Here is a 25,760-nt window from a genome sequence, read left to right on the forward strand (position 1 = left end):
AAGGGGTAAAATTTTTTTCAGCCTGGTCTGTGCTTGTTAACAGGAGACACTGCTTCTACAGGAATGGGATACACTTAAATAGAAAGAGTACAAGAATATTTGCTGATGCTATCAAGGCAATGTTAGGTGGGTCGGAAAACTGCTAGCTTGGGGGGATTCACAGACTAAAGGTTAAAAGTAGCCGCAGGCAGAGGTGAAGGTGATTCTAGCACAATTTCTTCTATTAGAATAAGTAGCGACCTGGAGCGAGGTGTGCTGGGGGTTTCAGGAACTGATGGCAATCATCGTGAAACAGGTGGGTATATGGGATGTGTTAGGGTAACTAATAATAAGAATAGGAACATGTATACTTGCATGTATACCAATGATAGAAGTATAGAAAATAAATTTGATGAATTTGAAGTGTTGGTCAAGACATCAAAGGTGGATATTGTTGGGATAGCAGAGACGTGCTGTCACACAGATATAAGGAATGCAGAACTGGAATTTGGAGAGTACAATGTGTACAGAAAGGATAGACAGGATAGGAAGGGAGGAGGTGTTATGCTGTTAATTTAGAAAAACATAAAATCAAAAGAAGTGCATCCAGTTCATATAGATGAACAGGTAACTGTTGAGTAAGTTTGGTGTGACATCAGCACTGCGAAACAAAAATAAGAGTAGGAGTGTGTTCTAGGCCTAATGACTCGAATGAATATAGTGAACAATTGTACAGAGAAATAGAGTGGGCTTGTAAATCAGAATGTCTTATAATGGGGGATTTTTAACTTCTCAGATATTGACTGGAACTTGTGGGTTGTTAACTCACACACTAGTAAGATTTTGTGGATTTATTGGATGATTGTTTTCTGCAGCAGCATGGTCGAGAGGCAACCAGAGAAGGTAATACTCTTGATCTGGTTATCAGCAGTGATCATTCTTGTATTAAGAATTTGCAGATAAAGGAACCACTCGGTGGCAGTCATTACAGTGTACTGATGTGGGATTTACTTAGAGATATAATTACCATCAGGGCAAAGGTAAAGGTTTTTGCTTTTGTAAAGGTGAGTACAATGGTCTCAGACAGCTTTTAAATTCTGTACAGTGGGATCAACTGACGATGTTACCAACAGTAAATCCTAAGTGGGAACCATTCAAGGAATTAATCGTGGATGCTACTAAAAGTTTCATCCCTATTAAGAAATATTGTTCAAGGTTTAAGCCTAAATGGTTATCATATGAACTAACGAGACTCATGACTCATGAGGTCTGGAGGCCTCATTTCAAAAAGGATGTAGAGCTGCTGGAACGAGTCAAGAGAAGGGCAACAAGATTAGTGAATGGAACAAAGGGGTGCTCTTATGAAGAAAGGCTTAAGATTTGCAAATTACAGTGTCTGGAGACTAGGCACCAGCGAGGTGATCTGATAGAGGTGTATAAAGCCTTGAATGGTTTAAGCATGCTCAATGCTGATGGGATTCTTCCTCTAGCTCAGAAAAACCACCCGAGAGGGCATAAATTCAAATTGAGAAAAGACAGATGTAGGATAGACGTGTGGAAATTTGCCTTTAGCCAGCAGGTGGTTGGTTGGTGGAACAGACTTCCATCCCATGTCGTGGAAGTTGATAGCCTAAATAAGTTTAAGGCTGAGCTGGACAGGTATTTTGAATGAACAGAGGGGTGAAGTGGAAGTGGGGTTTTTTTTTTTTTTTTTTTTTTTTTGGCTGATGCTGCATAAGCTTGCTTTCTTGCATCAAATGCCAATGCTAATGCTAGTCTGTAATCAGGTCACAAAGGAGGTTGGGCAGGTGAAGGCAGATTACGAGAAATCTTTGGCAAAAGATGCTAAGAAAAACAGCAAGGATTTCTTTTCTTATATAAACTCTAAAAGGAAGGGGATGAATCTGATTGGTCCACTGGATATCGATGATTCGGCTGTTGATGATCCTGCTCAGATAGCAAACAAACTGAATGAGTATTTTGCATCAGCATTCACACATGACGAGTTATTTAGGAAGGAAAATTCCAGAAGGTTATCATGTTGTAGAAGGGTGTGCTTAATGATTTTGTAATAACTGGGAGCAAAATGAAGGAGAAATTGTTGAAGTTGAACATAAGAAAGTCGCCTGTGGTGGACGGGATCTATCCAGTTATATTAAAGGAAGCGGCAAAGGAAGTAAGCACACCCTTAGCCATAATTATGAGAGCATCCTTGGACTCAGGGGAGGTCCCCACGGACTGGAGATGTGCAAATGTATCCCTAGTTCACAAAAGGAGGATCGAAGGGTGACACGAGTAATTACAGACCAGTTAGTTTAACTTTTGTTCCGTGTTAAATTAATGGAGTCACCATTTAAAGATACATAGCAATATTTAAAGATACAAACACAGCATGGGTTTGTTAAGGGAAAGTCTTGTCTGACAAATTTGATAGGATATCATGATGTGGTTACAAAGGAACTGGATGCAAAAAATAATTTTGGTATCATATATTTGGATTTCAGGAAAGCTTTTGACACTGTTGTGCATGGAAGACTATTGTACATATTGGAGCAGAATGGTATTAAGGGTAAGTTGCTACAATGGATAAAAGGATAGTTGAGTGGGAGAAGACAGAGGGTGGTAATTAATGGGTGCTGCTCTTCGTGGACTAATATTATTAGTGGAGTCTAACAGGGTTTGGTTTTGGGTCCACTGTTGTTTTGTATATTTATCAATGATATTGATGAATGTATATCAGGCTTAGTGTCGAAGTTTGCAGATGATACAAAGGTTGGCAGTGTTGTTAATGACAGTAATGGCAGTGTGCTACTGCAGGATCTAGATAATTTGGGCAGATGGGCTAATAAGTGGCAACTGAAGTTTAACCTTGACATGTGCACAATACAAACTGCATATGTGTAGAAGTAACACGAGATAAAAGTACCAACTGTGTGGTACTACACTTAAGATGGTAGAAAATGAAAAAGACCTGGGAGTAATTGTGCAGTCAGATATGAAGTTTTCTGAGCAATGCAGACAGGCTGCCAGGGCAGGTCATGGGGTTTTGTCAATGATATATAGGAATTTTGCTAGCAGGGAAAAGGAGGTGATTGTCCCTCTGTATAAGGCAATGGTCAGGCCACGCCTTGAGTACTGCATACAGGTCTGGAGGCCTAATTTTAGGAAGGATGTAGATTTGCTTGAGCGTGTACCGACAAGGGCAACATGATTGGTGAGGGGAATGAAGGGATCCTCTTACCAAGAGAGGCTTAAGTTCTGCAAATTGCAGTGGCTGGAGACTACGCACCTGCGCAGTGATCTGATTGAGGTGTATAAGGCCTTGAATGGGTTGAGCATGCTGAATTCTGATGGGATCCTTCCACTTGTTCAGATTACGAACCTAAGGGGGCATAAATTCAAATTAATAAAAGACAGATGTAGAATAGATGTGCTGAAATTTGCCTTTAGCCCGCGGGAGGTTAATTGCTGGAACAAACTTCCATCTGTCGTTGTGGAAATTGATAGGTTAAATAAATTTAAGGAAGAACTGGACAGCTATTTGGAGGGAATGGTGTGATTTTTTTGGCTGATGCTGCATAAGCTCATACACTTGCTTTCTTGCATCACATGCCACTACTACTACTAACAGGAAATTGTGGCTAGAAACTATACCTTCAAACCATTCAAATTTTCATTGCACCTCATTACTTGTTAGCTCTCTTAATTTTTTAATGTGGCAAAGGAAGGCTTTCTTGTACTTAATATATAATTCACATGCACAAACGCTGATATTTAGAAGTCAGGGACGGATGAATGAACACAAAAATACATATAAATAAAATCATTAGATTATGACAAAACTTGCATTCATTTTGTTAGAGAGGCATTTTAATGTGTCACCAGGGGCCTTTGTCCCCTGCTTGCTGCACTCGCTTCTTTGGATAAAATAAAATAAAATACATAGAGAAGCTTTCGACACTGTGTGTCGAACCTGTGTTTTCCTCAGCAATGACAGGGCTGTAGTGGATGATATATATACAGGAGTATATGCCGGATACCTTCTGGATTTTTATAGGTGCATGGTGTATAACCTCTATATAAATACATATATACAGTAAGCCCCCCCCCCCCCCCCGTATCTGTGGGTGTTGAGTTCCAAGACCTAGTTTGAATGGCTGAAACCCTGGATATAAACGAACATCTGCTGACCCCATATATAAAGTGATTTTCTTGTACATACGTATAATAACGTTTAATGGATGAATTAAACACATAGTTAGACATTACAACATTAAATATGGTAATAATAAAGTACAGCAGACTCTTGATTTACCCGGATTGGATTAATTGGGACACTTCAAGACTACAAATTGAAAAAAAAAAAAAAAAAAAATTAAGTAATAACTAGAACAGGTATAAACAGATAATTTGCAAGTTGTAAATAAGCGACAAGAGCCAGCGTTATAAGTCGTCATTGGAAATTAGTGTAACTATTATCTTGCAACCCTGCTGTCTTCACACCTACCACTTAAAACAAAAAACAAAAAAAAAGAAAAAAAAAAGAGAGATCAAATGTTTAGTTTGTTTTAGTGCGTCGCGTCAATTGTTGTGTTCCATTGCACTGCAAAAGGACAAAGTTTATTTTGTTATTTATGTCAAGTATGTTGGAATTTTTTTTTTATAGGAACTATTTTTTTTTTTTTTGTCATTGTTTAGAAATCGCAAAAATGATGGGCAAACTCAAGAGTTGTGCTTTCAAATTAAACAAAAACTTGAAATTATTCAAAAGTTTGAAAACGGTGCATCCGTTAAATCTCTAAAGAACCATTATAATGTTTGTGACCAAACAATACGCGACAGAGGGAAGCATCGTATTGGACATGCGATAGTATGTGTCCCCCCCACCCCTGCGTGGTTAACCCTGGGTAACTGAATCAATGGATATGGGGGCACATCCGTACACATGCACACACACTGGTTTATGCTGTTTTTCCTCTGTACTTCGCTTAAATAAGCACAATATACTCTGCATACTTAACATTCAGAGAGTATGCATTCTACTATGAATACATAAAATTTTATATATGGAAATCAAGAATGGTACTGCGTGGTGATGTTAGATAAACAAGCAGATGCACTAGGTTTATCTAGCATTACCAAGTAAAACAAGCTTCCTTTACATATTTTAGTATTTGTTACGTACCAATTGGCTGAATAAATTTCACTAGGAGGAAAATTATTTTAATGTATAGAAATATAATAATACACAAAGAGTGATCAGAGTTTTATCTGAAATCACAAAATTATGCAGATATTAAAAAAAAGACACAGTGATAATACGAGAGTGGTTCAATGAAGAATCGCTCTGACTTAGCCTGTTAATTCTTGGCGCAGGTTTTAGTCCCTGTAGATTTACACATTTTCCCATCGATGGATCAGGCTATGGATTTTGTAAGTGTTGAGGTTGGTCTCTGAACCATGACTCTGTTGTAGAAATGATTGTCTCGTCGTCGGGGAAGTGGTTTCCCGAAGAAATGATTCGAGGATGGGAAACAAGAAGAAGTCCAGTGGTGCAAGATCAGAAGTGAAGAAGTGTGAATTGTTGCAATTTCAGAAGTGTGAACAGGGGCATTGTCTTGAAGCATTCTCGCACCTTTGGACAGCATTCCACGCCTACGTATTTGGATTTTCTCCTGTAATTTTGTGAGTAAGTTGGCATAATAGGCACATGTAATTGTTCTACCCTTTGGTAGGTAATCATTATGTAATCAGGTAGTCATTATTATGCCTTTCTCATACCAAACCACTGTCAGCAAGACCTATCCTGCTGTCGCTTGGACCCTTGCCTTCTTGGGGGGGGGACACCATGATGTCACCATTCCATGGACTGCTTTTTACTTTCAGGGTTGAAATGGTGTAACCAACTTTCATCCTGAGTGATTAGACTAAAAGTCTTCCTCATTTTTTTGGCCCAGGGCTAACAACTCTTGTGATTTCTGTTGTCGACCAGCCTTATGGAAACCAGTCAGTAATCAGGGAATCCATCTTGCACTCAATTTCTGTAAATGGAGTTGGTCATGAAGGAAGGTTTCAACAGAGCCCACACTAATCTTCACCTCCTGGGACAATTCATGCTCAGATAACTGGCGATCTTCCATGATTAACAACTCCACTTTTCTGACCGTGCTGTCATCAATGGCTAAATACAGACAGACTAGAATGGGGTCAGATTCTACTGATGTCCGACCATGCCTAAACTGTCTATGCCAGTGCTTCACAATGCCATAGGATGGGGCTTCATCCTTATATACAGCAGTCATCTCCTCGTGAATTTCTTTAGGAGATTTCCCCTTCAAGAACAGATACCGGATTACAGCTCTGGCTTCAACTTTGTCCATGATGCTACATCTTCACACGTTTAGCTCTGTAAAAGAAAAACAAATTGAGACACAGGGCTGAAATTTTACACCTTTAGTACAGAGATAGGTATGATGGTACACACAAAATATGACTCTGCGATATGTGGAAGTAGGTGAGGGCGATTCTTTATTGAACCAACCTAGTACATGGAAATGTACCCAATCAGGGGAATGATTTCTGTGAATAACATAGCTGCCAACTCAACAGAATTAAAATGGAGAATCTGTCTGTTTGACTCAATATAGCTTCTCTGTTCAATTGTCATTAGAGTTGGTAACATAGTTTCTCTGTCTTTTTGTAGTTCACAACTTTTTTTTTTTTTTTCTGTCTTTTTCTTTCAAAAAACTAGTCAAACTACATCAAAATGAGAATTCTCCCCCCCCTTTCTTAAAGAATGTCGGTCATAAACACCTGAGAATAGTTTGCCATAATTGTTCAGTTAGCTTGGAGGGATGGGGGCAAACGTTGTTCTGCAGGTTTTCATTTTCAAAGCAGTATATTACTGTCCAGAGATCTCTCTCTCTCTCTATCAGTTTAAAAAGTAATTAAGATTAATAAAAGAGCCTATGATTCATGAAAAACCAGTATGATTAAAGATTTATTTTAAAAATAGTTAGATGTTTCCAAATCCTGATTCATGTGCAGGAAATATGAATCAGGATTCATATAGAAATATGGGCCAAAACACAGTGCCCTCTCGTGTTGAACAAATTAGTAAAGGCTACTTGTCAATCGCAGTTATAAAAGACCAGTGGTGGGAGAATGATGTGTTGCAACTTCAAACTACAACTACTATTAAATACACTCATAGCAGATGCTTTATGACTTTGTGAATTAATTTGATAAATTTTTGGAGTGGTTTTTTTTTCCCCCCCCTTTATGGAAACCCCAAACACGAGAGGTATTAGAACCTATAGTACTTAGTCCATGCATGGGTTGGAGGTTGAAAAGATGAAAGAAGATATTTGTTGATAATATACTTGAACTTCTGTAGACAGTAATTTTCAGGAAAAACATATGAAGAAAGGTTGTTCCAGAAAACGACAGTTGAATGAATATATATGAAGGATGAAAAGTTGGTTCTGTGAGTTTGAAGTTGGACAGTAAATGGATGCTGGCTGGTGGCACAACGTATTCAGACTTTTTTTTTGAAAGAGAGAGAGCAGGACTTATAGAAGCCAATTCAGAAAAACAACTCATGGAAGTATCTGTAGAAAACACATTCAGCAGAAACAGTGCATCTATGAGACAGAGAGTGGAGACACTGTTAGAGATGAGTCATAAATTAACCTAACTGCCCTCTTCTAAATGGAATCTAGAAGCCGAGAGAGGTTTTGGGGACAGGAGTGCAAGTGCAGTAGCACACGCTCTTTGAGTGGACCGGGGTTCAAGCCCATGCCTCCTAAATACGATTAACATTTGTATTGATTGATTTATTGTAAACTCCACTGACCTGGTGGTCACGTAGGAGTATAAACAAGAACATTTTTTTGTTTCCTTGTCGATATAGCAGCAGAAACCCATAAGAAGTTTAAGCAAGCTTTTGGTGACGATGCTTTTGACCAGACGCAGATCTACTACTAGATTAACCGTTTTAAAAATGGTCGAATGACAGTTGATGATGACAATCGCTGTCAGCATCCATTATCGAGCACCACCTGGGAAAATGTCGCAAGAGTTTGGATGGCGATCCGTGAAGACTGCAAGCGGACCATCCATATCATTAGTAGCATTGCGGGACTATCATACGGCACATGTCAGCAAATTTTGTCTGACAAGTTGAGCACATGAAGGATTGTGGCCAAGTTCATGCCACGGTTACTGATTGAAGACCAAAAGCAGCATCGCATGGATGTTTCAAGAATGGACCAGGAGTGATGAAAACTTCCTCTCTGTGGTCGTCATTTTTTTTTTTTATATGAACCCCAAACACGAGAGGTATTAGAACCTATAGTACTTAGTACCGTGCTTGGGTTGGTGATTGAGAAGACGAAAGAAGATATTTGTTGACATTGGACTTGAACTTCTGTAGATTGTAATTTTCAGAAAATACGTATGAAGGAAAGTTGTTCCAGAAAAACGGCAGTTGAATGAATAAATGAGGAAGATGAAAAGTTGGTTCTGTGGGTTTGAAGTTGGACAGTAAATGGATGTTGGCTGGTGGCGGCACGTGTTCGGACTGTTTTGAAAGAGAGAGCGGGAATTATAGAAGCCAATTCAGAAGAACAGTGCCCATGGAAGTATCTGTAGAAGAGGCATGCAGCAGAAACAGTGCGTCTATGAGAAAGCGAGTGGAGAGACTCTATTAGAGATGAATCATTAATTAACCTAACTGCCCTCTTCTGAATGGAATCAAGAAGCCTGAGAGAGATTTTGGGGGCACCACCCCAGATGTGGGAACAATATTACATGGCAGGGCGGATTTGCGATTTATACAGAGTGAGCAGCTGTTTGGAAGAAAAGTAACGCCGAGAGCGAAAGAGAAAACCAAGTTTTTTAGATGCAGAGGAAGCAATATTTGTAATGTGCTTGTGCCAAGAGAGATTAGAAGTCAGGGTAATCCCCAAAAGAGATATATCCTTTTGCCTAGAAATTGGAGTGTCACTAAAGATAAGCATTGGAGCAGAAGAATCCTTTTTGCGAGATATAAGACAAGACTGAGTTTTAGAAGGGTTGAAATCAACTAAGTTGTCTTTTCCCCACTGGAGAATTACCTGAAGATCGGCATTTAAGGAATTGGTAGCAGATTTTTGAGAAATTGAAGCTGATTGAGCAGGACAAGGTTTCTCAAAATGGAAAGTTGAATGCAATGTGCTATCATCGGCAAAACTATGGATAGGATTTCCAGTCAATGGAAGAAGGTCATTGATATACAAGAGGAAAAGAGTGGGGGAAAGAACTGAACCTTGGGGGACACCGGCATTAGTGGAGAAGTTAGAAGACAGAGAGCCATCAACCATCTCCCTCAGTGAGTGATCAGAGGGAAAACTGGATAACCAATTACTAAAAACAGTTGGCAAACCATGAGATGGAAGCTTGTTTAGAAGACCTTTATGCCAAACACGATCAAAAGCCTTTGAGATGTCAAGAGCAACTACTTGTGTTTCACCGAAACTTTCCATTGAATTAGTCCATAAATGGATAACATAAGCCAGAATATCACCAGTGGATCGACACTGACGGAATCCATACTGGTGATCGTTGTTTAGACGGAAGGTTTCTAGGTAGTTTAAGAGTTGGCGGTTAATTGATTTCTCCATTACTTTAGAAAGAGTAGAAGTAATTGCAATGGGACGATAATTGGATGGGAGGGATTTGTCACCCTTTTTAGGAACTGGCTGGATATGACCAAATTTCCAAGCAGAAGGAAAAACACCTTTAGAATAAGAAAGTGAAAAAAGGCGGCAAAGAATAGGAGTAAGTTCATGAGCACAGGTTTTGAGAACAAGTGGAGAAATACCATCAGGACCTGGAGCTTTCTTAGCATCGAGATTCATCAAAATCCTTCTGATATCCTTTTGACCGAAGACCACAGGAGGCATTGAATGGAGTGTGTTGGGAATGGTGGGAGGTGTTTTACCAAGATCATTAATACATGAGCTGGAAGAAAAATGGGATGCTAGCAGGTCAGCTTTATTCTTGGCTGAAGTGACAACAGAACCATCTGGTTTGGACAGAGGTGGGAGCAGAGATGGGCAAAAGTTGCGGCCAATAGCTTTGGCAAGAGACCAGAATGCTCGGCTACCATTAGGGCAAGAAACAAGTTTTCTACTCTTAGCCTGTTCAAACTCTAGTTTGGACTGATTAATAACTGCTTTACAATTGTTGCGAGCTTTGGTGTAGACAGAAAATGAAACTGAAGAATTAGAAACAAGCCAATTACGATATGCAACATTCTTCTCTTGGACAGCCTTAGCACATTTATTGGAAAACCAAGGTTTAGATAAAGGACGAGATTTTAAAGTGGAGTGTGGGATAAAGAATTCCATTCCTGCAAGAATAATTTCACTGACATGATCTGAGCAAACGTTGACATCAGAACTTTTGAAACAGTAATCCGACCAAGGAAAAGAAGTCTCGCAGGTCATCCCATTTTGCATTCTTGTAATGCCAAACAACACGAGGTTGGGAATAGCCATAAGATAAAGGTTCCATTGGAGAAGAGACAATCACCAAGTTGTGATCTGAAGTGCCTAAAGGAGCTCTCACTTCGACCGTGTACTTAGAAGGGTTGTTTGTGAGAAAAAGATCAAGCGTATTGGCTGTATGATTAAGATTGTCCAGTATTCTTGTAGGTAAATGAACAATCTGTGCTAGGTCATTAGTAATTGCAAAAGCCTCAGCATCTTGACCTGCTGGGTCGGTGTGACTAGAAAACGGAAGCCAGCTGGGGTTGTGAACATTAAAATCACCAAGGAAAATTACCTCACTGTTATAAGAGTTGAACTGGAGAAAGTCAAGTTGCAACGAGAGGAAGTCAAAGCGCTCCAAGTGATTAGTCGAGTTGGGAGAACGGTAGAGACAACAGATGAATTTGACACAATGAGGTAGAGAGATTTTAAGCCAGAGAAGATCAAAGAGAGGAGATTCCAAATTGCCAAGTCTCTGACAGGGAATATCAGAACGGACATATGCACAAGTACCAGCTTTGAGGCGAAAGGAATCATACAGCGAATAATTTGGGCATCTGAGATGAGCAGTAGTTGAATCAACCAATAACTGAGATTCTGTCAGAAAAAGTACATGAGGTTTGGCAGACTGCAAGTGGAAATGGACATCGTTGAGATTAGAATTGAGACCATGTATATTTGTGAAATGAATTAGGAAGTCCTTGGGAGGTTTAGATCTTTTCGCGGATAAGCTTGCTCTATTAGTTTGACAATTCATGGTGTATTCAATAGTAAGAAAAAGTGGGTGGGACATGCTGTATGAAGTAATGGAATTTTTGGATATGGCGTACATGTTGTAAGAATATACCCAGATCCTTGACATAACGTGGCCTCGACAATGCTCCCCGCATACACACTACTCGGACTCCCTCCAGTCACTATCTGGCAGAGTAGAGGTAGCAAGATTATACACTAGCTGATCCAGAAGCCTCTTAGAGAGTTACCAATAGGTCCGGTCCGGTGTACTAACTAACGGCCAGCCTGTGAAAACCGTTTTAGAGCTGTACCCTCGAAATGTAAGGAATATTGGATCTCGCCACGACGTTCATCATAACCTCAAAAGTCATCAATCATACTGCATGATGGAAGACATAGGGAAGGGTTGACCGGAACTTAGCTCTAGAGACTAAACATGGGTTCCACCACTTCAAGCCTCCAATAAGCAAAGTGATGGTATTTCACCGGTTGATGAGAGTCATCTTCCACCTAGTACTGCCTGGTAACATAGAGGGGCAGCGTTCCTCCATGTGGTGTGAGCGCCACACCTCGACCCCTGCTTACGTTGGTTCACACCTGGGTGGTCACCCACCATGTACTTGTGCATGGGGGTTATACCCAGGATTACTAACAGTCCCGCCATCGTGAAGGTGCAAGCAGAGGATTTGGCTGTCACAGACCGTCCGGACTTCGCCGAAATTGGGTCCACTTGACTTGAGTGTCACCCGAATATCAGTTCCATCAGCGTTTTAGACTCCCAGGTAGCAAGTACAGCTTGTTTGGCATATCTGAGAGAATGTCTGTGACAACCTCATGGACCAACTACAGGACCACTGGTAACTAGAGTTGGGTGTATGGGTATAACCCAGAAACCAGGCAACAATCATCCCATTAGAAGAGCCCATCTTCGCCCTGACCAAAGATAACCTGGCAAATGGGGAGGAATGTAAAGTCCTTGCTGATCTGTTTTTTATACATTGAGAGGATTGTCCATAAGGAATTTGTCCCTCCTGGCCAGACCGTGAACTCAAAGTTCTCCTGCACTGTCCTGAGGCTGTTAAGGAAAGCCATCAGGAGGAAAAAGATCTAGAGAAGAGGTGCACAAAGAACTGGGTCCTTCATCATGACGTCTGTCGCTGTGGCACAGTTTTTAGCATCCAACAACATGATAATCATCCCCGCCTCATTCTTCAGACTTAGCCCTTTGCGACTTCTTCCTCTTCCCATGAATGAAAATCAAGCTGAAGGGTCAAAGATGTGAAGGCATAGAGGATATCCCAATCAAATTGCAGGTGGTGCTGAACACTATGATAAGGATGGACTTTCAGGATGCATTAAAATCATGGGAAAAGCACTTGGATTGGCGTTTATGCTCTCAAGGGGACTATTTTAAAGATGACGGTGGCAAATAAGATCTGGGGGTTTGTCTAATTTATTTTATAAATACATTTCAGGATATTTTGGGTAGCACCTTATATATTTTGGATATGTGTATGTTTTGGATTCTTGTTGCACTTGGAGTAAGATTAATTGTCATTGTCTTTTATAAATGTGTTTTTATTTCTAGCTTGATGTTGTCCTAGAAACAAATCTGTCTACTATCCGGGTTCTTGAAGCAGTACAGAAAAAGATTAACAGAATGACAGTTGAAGAAAAGGCAAGATTTCGTCTTGATGATACATTAGGTGGAAGTTCTGCTGTTCTTCACCAGAGATCTATAAAAAAGTATTTTAATATTTTAAAAAGTTATTTTTATTTTTAAAAAAATTAAATGTTACCAAATGATAAAATGTATGTAAATAGTAGCTGTGATGATCCAGTCTGGTCAGCCCCTGCATGCTAAGCATAATCCATGACCAGTTGAATTTTCTGCAATTTGAATAGTGCTATTTTTGTAAGCAAATAAGTTGTAGTTTATTTCTATGTGTCCAGCCATCTGTTAATTCAGGTGTGTCTGTATATGCCAAACAAGAGGCCAGGAAGGAAATTGACACTTCTTCTTTTTTTTTTTCTTAACTTTACTAATACAACTAACTCTTTCAACTGCATGGCCACTTCTTAGTGGCACTGCTCTGGGATCAGTAGCATGGGAACTAAAGACCCCCTCCCCTCTTCAGGGCAAAAAGAAGTTAAAATGGACTCTCGCCTCTTTCACTGCTCAAGCCTACCAGCAAAAATAATGACTGAAAATTCTCATCTGAAAAGAATGAGAAAAAACATAAGAGAGGAAGAAGAAAAATACCCAGCCTTTCTCATCATGCACTCTCTGTCAAATCAGCAGCTGAGCCAGCTTTCTCTTTTTCTCATTCAAAAATTCATAGAAATTGGTGCCAGTCTTTCCAAAATTATTATTATTAGCCATATGGTTCAAGGAAGCCTGAGGCTTATGCTGCACTAGCCAAAAAAAATTGAGCTTACCCTGACAGAGAGAGAGAGAGAGACAGAGAAGTAGAAAGGAATCACCAAGAAAGAGAAGAATGATGATATACATTTGAGGACCGTGTGTGTGTGTGTGTGTGTGTGTGTAATAATTGAGAGTAAAGTGGAGGAGAAATTGTTGAAGATAAATACAAGAAAGGCAACTGGGGTGGATGGGATCTATCCAGTTATATTAAAGGAGGCAGCAAAGGAAGTAAGCAATCCGTTATCCATAATTATGAGAACTTCCTTGGACTCAGGGGACGTACCCATGGGTTGGAGATGTGCAAATGTAACCCCAATTCACAAAGGAGGATCAAAGGCTGACACAAGTAATTATAGACCTGTGAGTTTAAATTCTGTTCCAGGAAAATTAATGGAAGCACTGGTTAAAGAGGTACGGCAGGATCATCTTGACAAGAATTCAGTTATAGCTGAGACATGGCATGGTTTTGTTAAGGGAAGGTCTTGCCTGACCAATTTGATTGGATACTATGATGTAATCATAAAAGAATTGGATGCGGTAATAACTTTGATATTATATATTTGGATCTTAGAAAGGCTTTTGATACTGTTGCACATGGAAGACTGCTGCAGAAATTGGAGCAGTGTGGCATTAGTGGCAAATTGTTGCTATGGATAAAGGGATGGTTGAGTGGCAGAAGACAGAGACTGGCTATTGTTGCTATGGATAAAAGGATGGCAGAAGATAGAGAGTGGTAATTAATGGACACTGCTCATCGTGGACTAATGTTATTAGTGGAGTCCCTCAGGGTTCAGTGTTGGGTCCATTGTTGTTTTCTGTCTTTATAAATAATATTGATGAGGGTATATCAAGCTTAATGTCCAAGTTTGCAGACGATACAAAGGTTGGCAGGGTTGTCAAAGATGCTACTGATGCAATGCTGCTGCAACAGGATCTGGAAAGGTTGAGCAGATGGGCTGAGAGGTGAGAAATGAAGTTTAACATTGACAAATGTAAAGTACTACGTATGGGAAACAGCAACCCCAGAGCAACGTATCAACTCTGTGGTACTACACTGACACTTCTAGAGAATGAAAAGGACCTGGGGGTAATTGTGCAGGCATATATGAAGTTCTCTGAGCTTTGCAGACGGGCTGCAAGAGTAGCTCATGGTGTCTTATCAATGATATACAGGAATTTTTCTAGCAGGGATAGGGAAGTGATTATTCCCTTGTATAAGGCAATGGTCAGGCCACACCTTGAGTACTGTATACAGGTCTGTAGGCCTCATTTCAAGAAGGATGTAGAGCTGCTGAAACGAGTACAGAGAAGGGCAACAAAGGTTAGTGAACGGAACGAAGAGTTGCTCGTACGAGGAAAGGCTTGGGTTTTGCAGATTGTAGTGTCTGGAGACTAGGCACCAGCGAGGTGATCTGATAGAGTGGTTTGAGCATGCTCAATGCTGATGGGATACTGCCTCTCGCTCAGAATAATCACCTGAGAGGGCATAAATTCAAATTGAGGAAAGACAGATGTAGGATAGACGTGCGGGAATTTGCCTTTAGCCAGCGGGTAGTTGGTTGGTGGAACAGAGTTCCATCCCTTGTTGTGGAAGTTGATAGCCTAAATAAATTTAAGGTTCAGCTGGACAGGTATTCCGAACGAACAGAGGGGTGAAGTGGAAGGGGTTTTTTTTTTTTTTTTTTTTTTTTCTGATTCTGCATAAGCTTGCTTTCTTGCATCATAATCATGCCTCTACTAATGCTATTGCCCATCTGATGGCCCTTTTTTCTTCCCCTCAGTTTCTTTCCCCCCTTTCTTCTTTAATTTCTTGAGCAAATTCCCTTTATCTGGGTCTTTGAGCAGGTCCCTTCTGACATTTTATTTCCCTCGTGGTATTTCTTATGCTTCAGGAGTCACCCACAGTTGCCAGCATGGTTGCCACCTCCTCTTTCTTTTCAGGTACTTCCTCCTCTCCCTCTACACTTAGCTTTAGACCCGTCCAGCCTCTGCTTACTAGTGGTAGGGGATCCCTCTCTGTATTGGCTCTCCTGTTGCCAAGACTCCTCTATTCTCCCCCCCCCCCATCTCTCCATCTATTTCTAGGGCAGAAACTGGCCTTAGTCATTTCATGCATAGCAGCTACCCCTCTCTTCTCCACTTTGTTTTTTGCTGCCAGTGAGGTGCTGCCATCTTGTTTATTCGGCAAAATCTTGCCCATTCATTAAGACTATTGCATATTTAGCAGCCTCCATTACTTCCCATATTGAGGTAAGCGCCGGGTCCGACGACTCATACAGGCGAAAAGGCACACCATTGAATATTTCCCTACCCAATACAACTTGGGCCAACCCAGAACAATATCTGGCATGACCATGCGTTACGCCCTCACATGTAAGGGGCAATACCAGCAGACGAACCCTATGGCATCCTCTCCTAATCAAGGTTTATTGGCGTAAAAGACTCGCCTGGTGCAAAGACCATGCAAGTTGGACGTTAAAAGACTGGAAGAAGGTGTGCTGGTCGGATGAGTCACGTTATTTACTCCACAACGTGGATGGTCGAGTACGGATTTGGCATCAAGTACATGAGGGTCTTGAACCATCATGCATGGTATCAAAAGTGCAGACCGGTGTAGTTGGTTGTATGGTGTGGAGCATGTTTCACTGGCAGGAACTTGGACCCCTGGTCCATGTGGAACAACGTAACTGTGGTCTACACTATCATCAACTGCTTGCTGACTGTGTACACCCCGCTCGGTGCATTGTCATCTTCCAAGATGAAATGCACTGAGCCGTCTGGCACTTGTTGTAGGAATCGTTTGAGGAACACAGTTCTGACTTTCAGCATATCGATTGATCTCCAAACTCCACCAATACCAAGGCTTTTGGATATGCCAATCACACCATACCTGCATTGCTGACCGCATTACACACAGCTTGGGTGACCATACATCCCGAATGATTCTGACATCTTGTTGAATCAATGCCACATTGGATAGCTGCTGTACTGAGGGCAAAAGGAGGACCTACAAAGTATTAGGTAGGTGGTCGTAATTCATTGATCACTCAGTGTTTTAAATCTCATGCATTTTTCTTCTTTGACACTAGTCTCATTAGTTCAGGTGACATACATTTAGGCCTAAACTTTGAACAGTATTTCTTAATTGGTATGAAAAGCCTACTAGCTTCCACAATTAATTATTTGAATACTGCCCACTTAGAATTTGCTGTTAGTAACATCATGTGTTGGTTCCACTGTATAAAAATTAAAAACCATTTGAGACCACTGTAGTCACTTTTACGAAAGCAGAAACCCTTCCCTTTACCCCCGATGGTAGTTACAAATTTAAGTAAATCCCACATCAGCACACTGTGATCACTGCCACCTAGTTGCTCCCGTATCTGCAAATTTTTAATGCATGAATAATCACTGCTGATAATCTGATCAAGTGTGTTCTCCCTCTGGTTGCCTCTCTAACATGCTGCTACAGAAACAATCAACCAATAAATCCCCAAAATTCTTTCTAGTGTGGGAGTGACCAACCCACATGTTCCAGTCAATATCTGGGAAGTCAAAATCCCCCTTTATAAGACATTCTGATTTACTGGCCCACTCTATTTCTCAGTAGAATTGTTTGTTGTACTAATTAGAATCATTAGGCCTATAACACACTCCTAGTCTTATTTTTCCTTTCACAGTGCTTGTGTCACACCAAACTCACTCAACATTACACTGTTCAGCTATGTTAATTGGATGCACTTCCTTAGATTTTATGTGTTTCTTAACTAACAGCATAACCCCTCCTCCCTTCCTATCCTGTCTATCTTTTCTGTACACATTGTACTTGCCGAATTCCAATTCTGCACTGCTTATATCTCTGTGACACAACCTTTCTGATATCTCAACAGTATCTGCCTTTGATGTTCTGACCAGCAATTCAAATTCATCAAATATATTTACTATACTCCTTGCCTTCCAGGCTACTACTGATTCCAATAGAAGCAGTGGAGGAATCACTTTCACCTCTGGCGTCTATGGAGGTGCCAGAGGTGAAAATAAAACTTTCTGCAATCCAGTCTAAACATCTTCACCCATATTGAAATTAGGGCTCTTTGTTCTAGAATCATTTATAACCCACGAGGTGCCTCCATAGCAAGGTGGGTGTGAGCAGCAGTGTAGCACGTGCTTCTTGATTAGACCAGGGTTCGAGCCCGTGACCACCAAATACAGAGGATGCGGAAAGGTCAGGGAATAACCATCTCATATCCCCAGAGCAATGTGGCCTTAGTTGCTAATGCTCCTTAAAACCAAATAACAAACAAACAAACAAACAAACTTTCACCTCAGCCTGCAGCTACTGTTAATCTTTCAGTCTGTGAATCCACCCCCCCCTCCCAAACTATCAGTATACATGCACTTGTTGTTCTCTTAGGTACCCTAACACAGCCCATGTATTTAATTCTTCAGTGATGGCTCCCAACACTCCTTGAAATCCTCAGCACCTCACTTTCCAGGCTGCTGCTCATTCTAATAAAGACAGTGCACGAACCACTTTCACCTCTGCCTGCAGCTGTGGTTAATGTATTAGTCTGTGTATCCTTACCCCATCATTATTTTCTGACCCACCAAACAATTCCTCATTAGGATCAGCTTCAATTTTTGCAACCTTTCTATTTAAGTGTATCCTCTTCGTATAGAAGCATTGTTTGCTGTAAACAATCACAGACTGCTGTGAGTTAATTTGAACCCCGTGAGCCTTGCACAATCTCTGCAGGGCTGAATTGATTGTCAATGGTCTCATCATATACTCCCTCCTTCTAGTTTAACCTTAACTCCCAAATTCTTTTCAACATTGTGTTGTAAATGTTAAAACTGCAGATCTCTTACTCTTATGTATACATCTTAGTGCCAATTTATACAAGTATCACCCTTTGTGCTCTTTAAAGATGACATTTCCTGCCTTCCATTGGGGAAATTTGCAAAAAAGATTTCCATCTGATTTCTATTTGTTTGTTTTTTTTATTAGTTTTTGAGGATTTTGCTGGTTTATTGTATTTTCCTCTTTACTGTGATAATTTTTTTTGTTAAATGCTAGTTTATCTCAATATATGATGCAGTTTTTGTGTAGTGATTATTTTTCAGTTTTATTTTAACAAAAAACTAAAGCTTTTCATAACATTGCCAAAAAATAAAAAAGTAGAATTTGAAAGACAATAATTAATGCAGGATTACTAATGTGAATGAAGACAGTGTGCTGCATTGCAGCATATTAAAATTTAGACTAGAAGATAAAATTTTGTAATACAAGTAGTAGAAGTTTTCAAGTTCTATCGTGATTTAAACTTCACTTCTATTAAAATTTTGCTATTGATGAAGAAAGCCATAATACTTTTGAATATCTGGAATGGACTTAGTTTTATTTTTATTAACCTAGTCTAAATTCCTATGGTATAATAAGCATGATTCTCAGAAAAGTAGTGTATTGCTTCTATTTAGTTCTCTTAAGCAACTCTCTTAGAAATGTATTGCATTTAATTCATGAAGTGAAAGCCTGGACTGTGTAGATATAATAATTTGTAATTATTCTGCTTAATATAGAATATATGGTGATAAAGCTCCTGATATAATTGATGGGCTGAAGAAAAATCCAGTTGTTGCTGTTCCATTAGTCTTAAGAAGGTAAGAATATTGTTTCCGTTGATTTCTTTAAAATTAACCTTGAAGTGTATATTTTTCGACCATTACTGTTTTCGAGGAAATAAAAACATTTTGAAAAAATTTAATTTAAACTTAAAAACCCACTCAAAAACAGTTATTGGCTATGGGTTAAAGAAAAATATGTTTATGTCAAATACAACATGAAATTTTAATAAAAGCAAAATTTCTTAAATTCTGCCCATAATAAGAGAGTGTGGGTTCAGAAACCTTACAAATGGTATTTTTAAACCCACACTGACTATTCAACAGATATAATAATTACAGAGGCCTTCTTCCTCCACCAGTATATCAGCTATTTGCAATCGGTTCTTATGTAGATATCAAAAATAATTCTTAAATTTTTTCATGTCACAATTTCTACATTACAGATTTTTGTGTTGGCCCATAACATGTATATCCTATAAGAAAGCAGATATAACACTCATCTGTTGTATTACCTACATATAACTCCATGTGACCATTGATTGCAGTAATATTTGGCCTGGTGGAGTTAATAAGTTGAACTTTATCTGTCTGCATTGCACTTCTCACATTGAATAATGGAAATACAGTTTTTTTTTTCTTCCTCAGTAGAGGAAGAAAATCTGCAGTATTACTAAACATATTCTTTGTATTTTTGGTTACAAGGTTAGGACAAAACTTGGGCTTCACGTACATGCTGTGTCACCAGTACCACAAATCTGGGGATGTGAATGACTGGGAAATTTGAGAACCTTTTCTCTTCCTGTGGCGTGTCCAGAATTGCACTGTTAGTAACCTTAGGTATAACACCCGTGTGTAAATCCTTAAATACAGCACCTTAGTGCCTAGAATACTGGGCATGACAACCCACGTAAGCAGGATTCAAGGTGTGGTGTCCACATCCCACAGTGAAATGCCACCCTTCTCTGTTAACAGGCAACTACTTTTTTGAAAAAAAAGTAGTTTTTTGTATTTATACAATGTATTTTTTTATTTATATAGAACTAAGATGTAGCTTTGAATATACCTGAATCAAACATGGGACCATTTCACCTTTCGCTTGTATTTAGCCTTGGGAGCATCCAGTTTCACCATTTGACACCAGATGTGAGCCCCTGGGGTTGAGGGATCACAGTGATAGGAGTGTTTCCCAAGAAATCCTTGAATAGTATGCAATGAATATGCACAGGTGTTGTCACAATGGTGAGTATGGGCTTGGCACACCCAGGGTCCTGAACTGGATATCATCATTCTTCTCTTTCTTGGTGACCGCAGGGGCTCACATCCGGTGAGCATGGGTTTGGCACACCCAGGGTCCTGAGCTGGATATTGTCATTCTTCTCTTCCTTGGTGATTTCCTTCTACTTCTCTCTCTCTCTCTCTCTCTCTCTCTCTCTCTCTCTCTCTCTCTCAGGGTAAATTAGAATTTTTTTTTTTTTTTTTTTTGGCTGGTGCAGCAAAAGCCTCAGGCTTCCTTGCAATAATAATAATAATTTCCTTCTACTTCTCTCTTTCTCTCATGGTAACTCAATTTTTTTTTTTTTTTTTTTTTTTGACTGGTTCAGCATAAGCCTCAGGCTTCCTTGCACCATATGACAAATAATAATAATAATAATAATAATAATAATAACTATACTTACTGAATTTAACTCCTTATAATCTCTAGAGAGGTCACCAATTTGCATTGACTGGGGCAATTATTCAGAACACAACACTATTGGAAATTCCAAAGAAAGCTTATCAGCAATTTATCCAGAATTTGCAGAAACAATGGAGTTAGAATAAACAATGTCAGAAGGTTAGTTTGAACAAGGTCCATGGAAAGATTTATCATTTCCCAAATATTACCTTAGTCACTAAACTTTTTGATCACCTCTTAATTTTCTAAATGAATCACAACATGACAATTGCATTTTAATTGTGCAAAATGTGACACTACATAACAGAAATCAAACCTTTCATTTCTAGCTTGAAGAGTAGAAACGAAGGGAGTGTGTTAGGTGGGGTGCAGAGCGAAGAGCTTTCAGTGTTATGATATAGTCAGATATAAAGATTAACAGTAATTTCTTGTACTATTGCTTATAACTAGTTTATATTTCCATTATACAGAGAAAATGTGTAGACTGCATTTGGAATGCTGTGTTCAGTCCTTGAGGCTACATTTGAAGACATGAAAGATTCAGAGACAGTCTGCTGAGAATAGCAAAGGGATGTGTCTGTATGGAGAAGCAGGAAGCAAAATTAACAATAGTGTAATTTCACTTTGAATAGGACATAAGAACTACTTGAGCTTGAATACAAGATTTTAAGGAAGACTGATAGACTGAATCTAAAGGAGTTTTGCTGACCATGGGAATAAACTGTCTTGTGGGTGGATGATGTTTTTAAAGAATCATTAGCATTAGTAGTGGCATGTAATGCAAGAAAACAAGCTTATACAGCATCAGTCAAAAAAAAAAAAAAAAAAATTCCCATTTCACCTATTCATTCACTCCAAAAGTTTGTCCAGTTCTTCCTTGAAACAATCAATCACTCTCTGGCTAAATTCAAATTTCCAGTTCCTCTTTAAATTCAAATGAATTTAAAGAGGAACTGGACAAACATTTAGAGGGAATGGTTGTGTTTTTTTTTTTTTTTTTGGCTAATGCTACATAAGCTCCTACGCTTGCTTTCTTGCATCACATGCCACTATTACTATTACATACTTATTAAAATGAGTCCACTAGAGCTCTATGCAGTACTCAAGGTGTGGCCTAACCATTGCCTTATTCAAAGGGATAATTACCACAGATGCCTTCCTTATGTTTAACTTCAACAATTTCTCCTCCAGTTTCCTCTCAGTTATTATAAAATCATTTAGATTAGAGTTTGGTAAACTTCCAAATCCACTTCCCTACAGAATTTCTCATGCATGAATGTAGATGCAAAATACGCATTCAGGTTGTCAGCTTCCTGAGCACAGCCTCATCAACAGTCAAACCATTGATATCAAGAGGACCAATCTTATTCATCCCCTTCCTTCTAGAATTTACATAAGTAAAGACGTCTTTGCCTGCTTTTCCTTCCACCCTTTGTCAAAGATTTCTTGTAATCTGCCATCACTTGCCTAACCTCTTTTGTGACTTGATAATACACTAGCTTATATCTACCTTAGGTTTTTGTGTCATGTGACCATTTATTTGAATTCTATGAATTTTTTTCCTCTTCCACGAGCCTTACTAATTCATCTAACATCCGTTTAGCCTAAACTTCTTAGCTGATATGAAAAGCCTTGTAGCTTCCTAGATTACGTCCTTGAATGATTCCCATTTAGAATTTGCTGTTGGTAACATCATCAGTTGGTCTCACAGTATAGAATTTAGAACCTGTCTGAGACCACTATAGTCGCCTTTACGAAAGCAAAACTCCTTTGATTTACCCCTGATGATAATTACTTCTTTGAGTAAATTCCACATCAAAACAGTGGGATCACTGCCATCCTTTATCTGCAGATTCTTAATGCATGAATAATTACTATTGTTAATTAGATCATGAGTATTTCTCCCTCTAGTTGCCTCTCGAATATGCTGCTGTAGAAAACAGTATGCAATAAATCCACAAGATTTTTTCTTGTGTGCTGCGAGTGACCAACCCACAATTTCTAGTCAATATCTGGAAAGTTAAAATTCCAAATTGTAAGTCATATTGATTTACTGGCCTACTCTATTTCTCTGTACAGTTGTTCATTATACTGCTCAGAGTCATCAGGCCTATAACACACTCCTAGTTTTTGCTTTCCCAGTGCTTATGTCACACCAAACTGACTTTACATTGCACTGGCCTTCCATATCAGTTGGATGCACTATCTCAGATTTTATGTTTCCAACTAACAGCATAACCCCCCCCTTTCCTATCCTGTCTGTCCTTTCTGTACACATTGTACTCCCCAAATTCAAATTCTGCATTCCTTATATCTCTGTGACACTAGACTCTGATATTTCAATAATATTTGCTTTTGTTGTCTTGACCACTTCAAATTTATTTTATTTATTTTTTTTTAATTTTTATTTTAATTTTTACTTTGTTTTATTTTATTTAATTATTTTTTTGTTAATATCTGACCTGCCATTTGCCCCTGTCAAAAGCTAAGCTTGACCCTCCCCTTCAGTATAAATTAGGGACGAAGATGGCTCAGGGACCAATGGAATTGTTGTGGTCCCTGAGCCATCTTCCTTCAAGGCTCTCATAAAAATGCTATTGTGAGCAAAAATAAGATTGGGTTGTGTAGCCATCAGTGAAAATGGCATTATAAATCTACATTCTGCATATATTTTATATGTGTTAGATAGTATGAATCAGAGCTGTAATACTCAATACGTTCTACGTTGATATTAATATTTCTAAAATAATAAGAGGAGTTTACCTCAGTATAGTACGTAGAACAGTTCCGTATATGATACTCTCCAGAAATTTCTGGAGAGTATCATACGGAACTGTTCTACGTACTATATTGAGGTAAACTCCTCTTATTATTTCACAAATTTTATGTGTGTACATGTCACCATTCTTCAGAATGCAGTATCAGATTGACTAAGAAACGTGCATCCCACAATGAAGATTACTTTAGATTTCAATTAAATGTATTGAACTTTTTCTGATGAAGAGATCAAATTCGACCTATAATAACATAAGTAATAATAATATATTCCACGTTTTGTCATTTAAAATATGGGACTCTAAATCGGAATAAAATATAAGACTTTAGAGTTATACCCTCCTAAAAGTTTGGAATCACAGCTTATGACAACAGTTTCATTAATTTTTTTTAAAATTAGCTATGATAACACAAGGTTTAACATAAAAAAAAAAAAAAAAAAAAAAAACACTCACTACGAAGTATTTTATTATTTTTTTATTAATTCAAAAATTTCCAGCAAAAAAAAATATTGATAGGATTAATATTAATATTAACAACTATAGTAAACCCCCGCAAATACTGAGTTATGGCTCCCATAGTTATAAAAGGGTTCCGTTCCAAAGTATGAAATATATTAGAAAAAAAATTAGTCTAAAATTTTGTCTATGTATGTATTATATGTACCTTCATAATATGACTATGTACATAGACAGTATATAGTAAAGGCGCCCACTGTAGCCAGGTAGGAAGAAGCAGCAGTGCATAGCACACCTTTCTTGATTAGACTGGGGTTTGAGCCCGTCACCACCAAATACGGAGGATGCGGAAAGGTCACGGAATGACCACCGCATATCCTGGAGCAATATGCCCTTAGTTGCTAATGCTCCTAAAAAACCAAATAACTAAGTACATAGTAAAATACAAGCATAAGTCATCAAAATGAAAATAAGAAACAATTTAATATTAAATGTAATATTTATTAGAAATTTCAAACCAGTGCCTTTGGTAGCTAAAAAACTTATCCCGCCAGTGCTATCACCAGTTTCTCTAAAGCGTTGGTAAAGGTGTTTTGCCTTTTCACGACTGATAAGTGAACTTAACGGAACTTTATGTTGAGTTCGGTCTTCTATCCACAGATTTAAAGGTTTTTCCATTTTTTCTAATTTAACATCACGAGTTACAGAGCAAAATTTTTGAAGCAATTAGCGCATTTTCATGGACACTATGCCGGATTTTTTCTTCCGATTTCTTGATTGATCGTACTGTTTGACTCATCGCTTTTATAATGTTTTGCCACTGAAGAGACATTCACCATTAGAAATTTTGTCTAATAACTCAATTTTACTCGCTAATGTCATCATCCTTCTTTGATCTTTTCACAATTCCCTTGTTATTCATAGGCATATTTTTGTAAGGGTTAGAAAAGAACTTGTCCACAATAAAGTCACTTTCTTTTACCGTAAAAAGTCTGTTTACTTTAACACACTGCAAAATGGTAGATTTTTCACTTTTTTAAGCATATCAGTTTATAAATTGATAAATTTATTCAATTTATAAGCATTTAAAAGCAAAGGACGAAACCTTCCACGACAAGCGCATAAGACACACTGGACAAGGATCAGCGGGAAATATCCAAGCTTGCGATTTTGTCACCCTTCTTCCCCCACCCACTGAGTGCTGTTTTGACCGTGAAAGATGATTTTAGCCATGCCCATGTTTTTTTATGGCGAAAAATGTTCATGGCGCTTTAAAATTCACATTTTTTAAGGTTTCATTTCATATTAAATCAGCGATCATGAATATGCAAAACTACGAATACAGATACTGCGAGTAGCAGGAGTTTACTGTATTACTGATTTTTCATGAAATATCCTCCAGTGAGTGTTGTCGCTGCTTTACACTGATGTGGTATTCTGGCAGTTTAATTTCATAATAGTATCTTGACTGAACATTATTCTAAACAAACTGCAAGATTCCCCATAAATTTTGTGAAGATGGGCATTCTTCACAGACTTGAAATTCTAGATCATTG

At 38.7% G+C, this 25,760-nt stretch overlaps 1 protein-coding gene across 9 annotated transcripts in view; it reads left to right on the top strand.

The window, feature by feature from the left end:
• Positions 1-25,760, top strand: part of LOC150075069 (paired amphipathic helix protein Sin3a-like) — a 718,000-nt gene that overhangs the window by 491,487 nt on the left and 200,753 nt on the right. For all 9 annotated transcript variants that reach the window (XM_090389145.1, XM_090389146.1, XM_090389142.1 and 6 more), the window contains 2 exons: positions 12,835-12,992; positions 19,252-19,332. In XM_090389145.1, coding sequence (XP_090245271.1) covers positions 12,835-12,992; positions 19,252-19,332 — 239 coding nt within the window. The remainder of the gene's footprint in view (positions 1-12,834; positions 12,993-19,251; positions 19,333-25,760) is intronic.

Source organism: Mastigoproctus giganteus, chromosome 14 (genome assembly GCF_048544385.1).
Source record: "Mastigoproctus giganteus isolate SK-2022 chromosome 14, ASM4854438v1, whole genome shotgun sequence".
In the NCBI taxonomy this organism is placed as follows: domain Eukaryota; kingdom Metazoa; phylum Arthropoda; class Arachnida; order Uropygi; family Thelyphonidae; genus Mastigoproctus; species Mastigoproctus giganteus.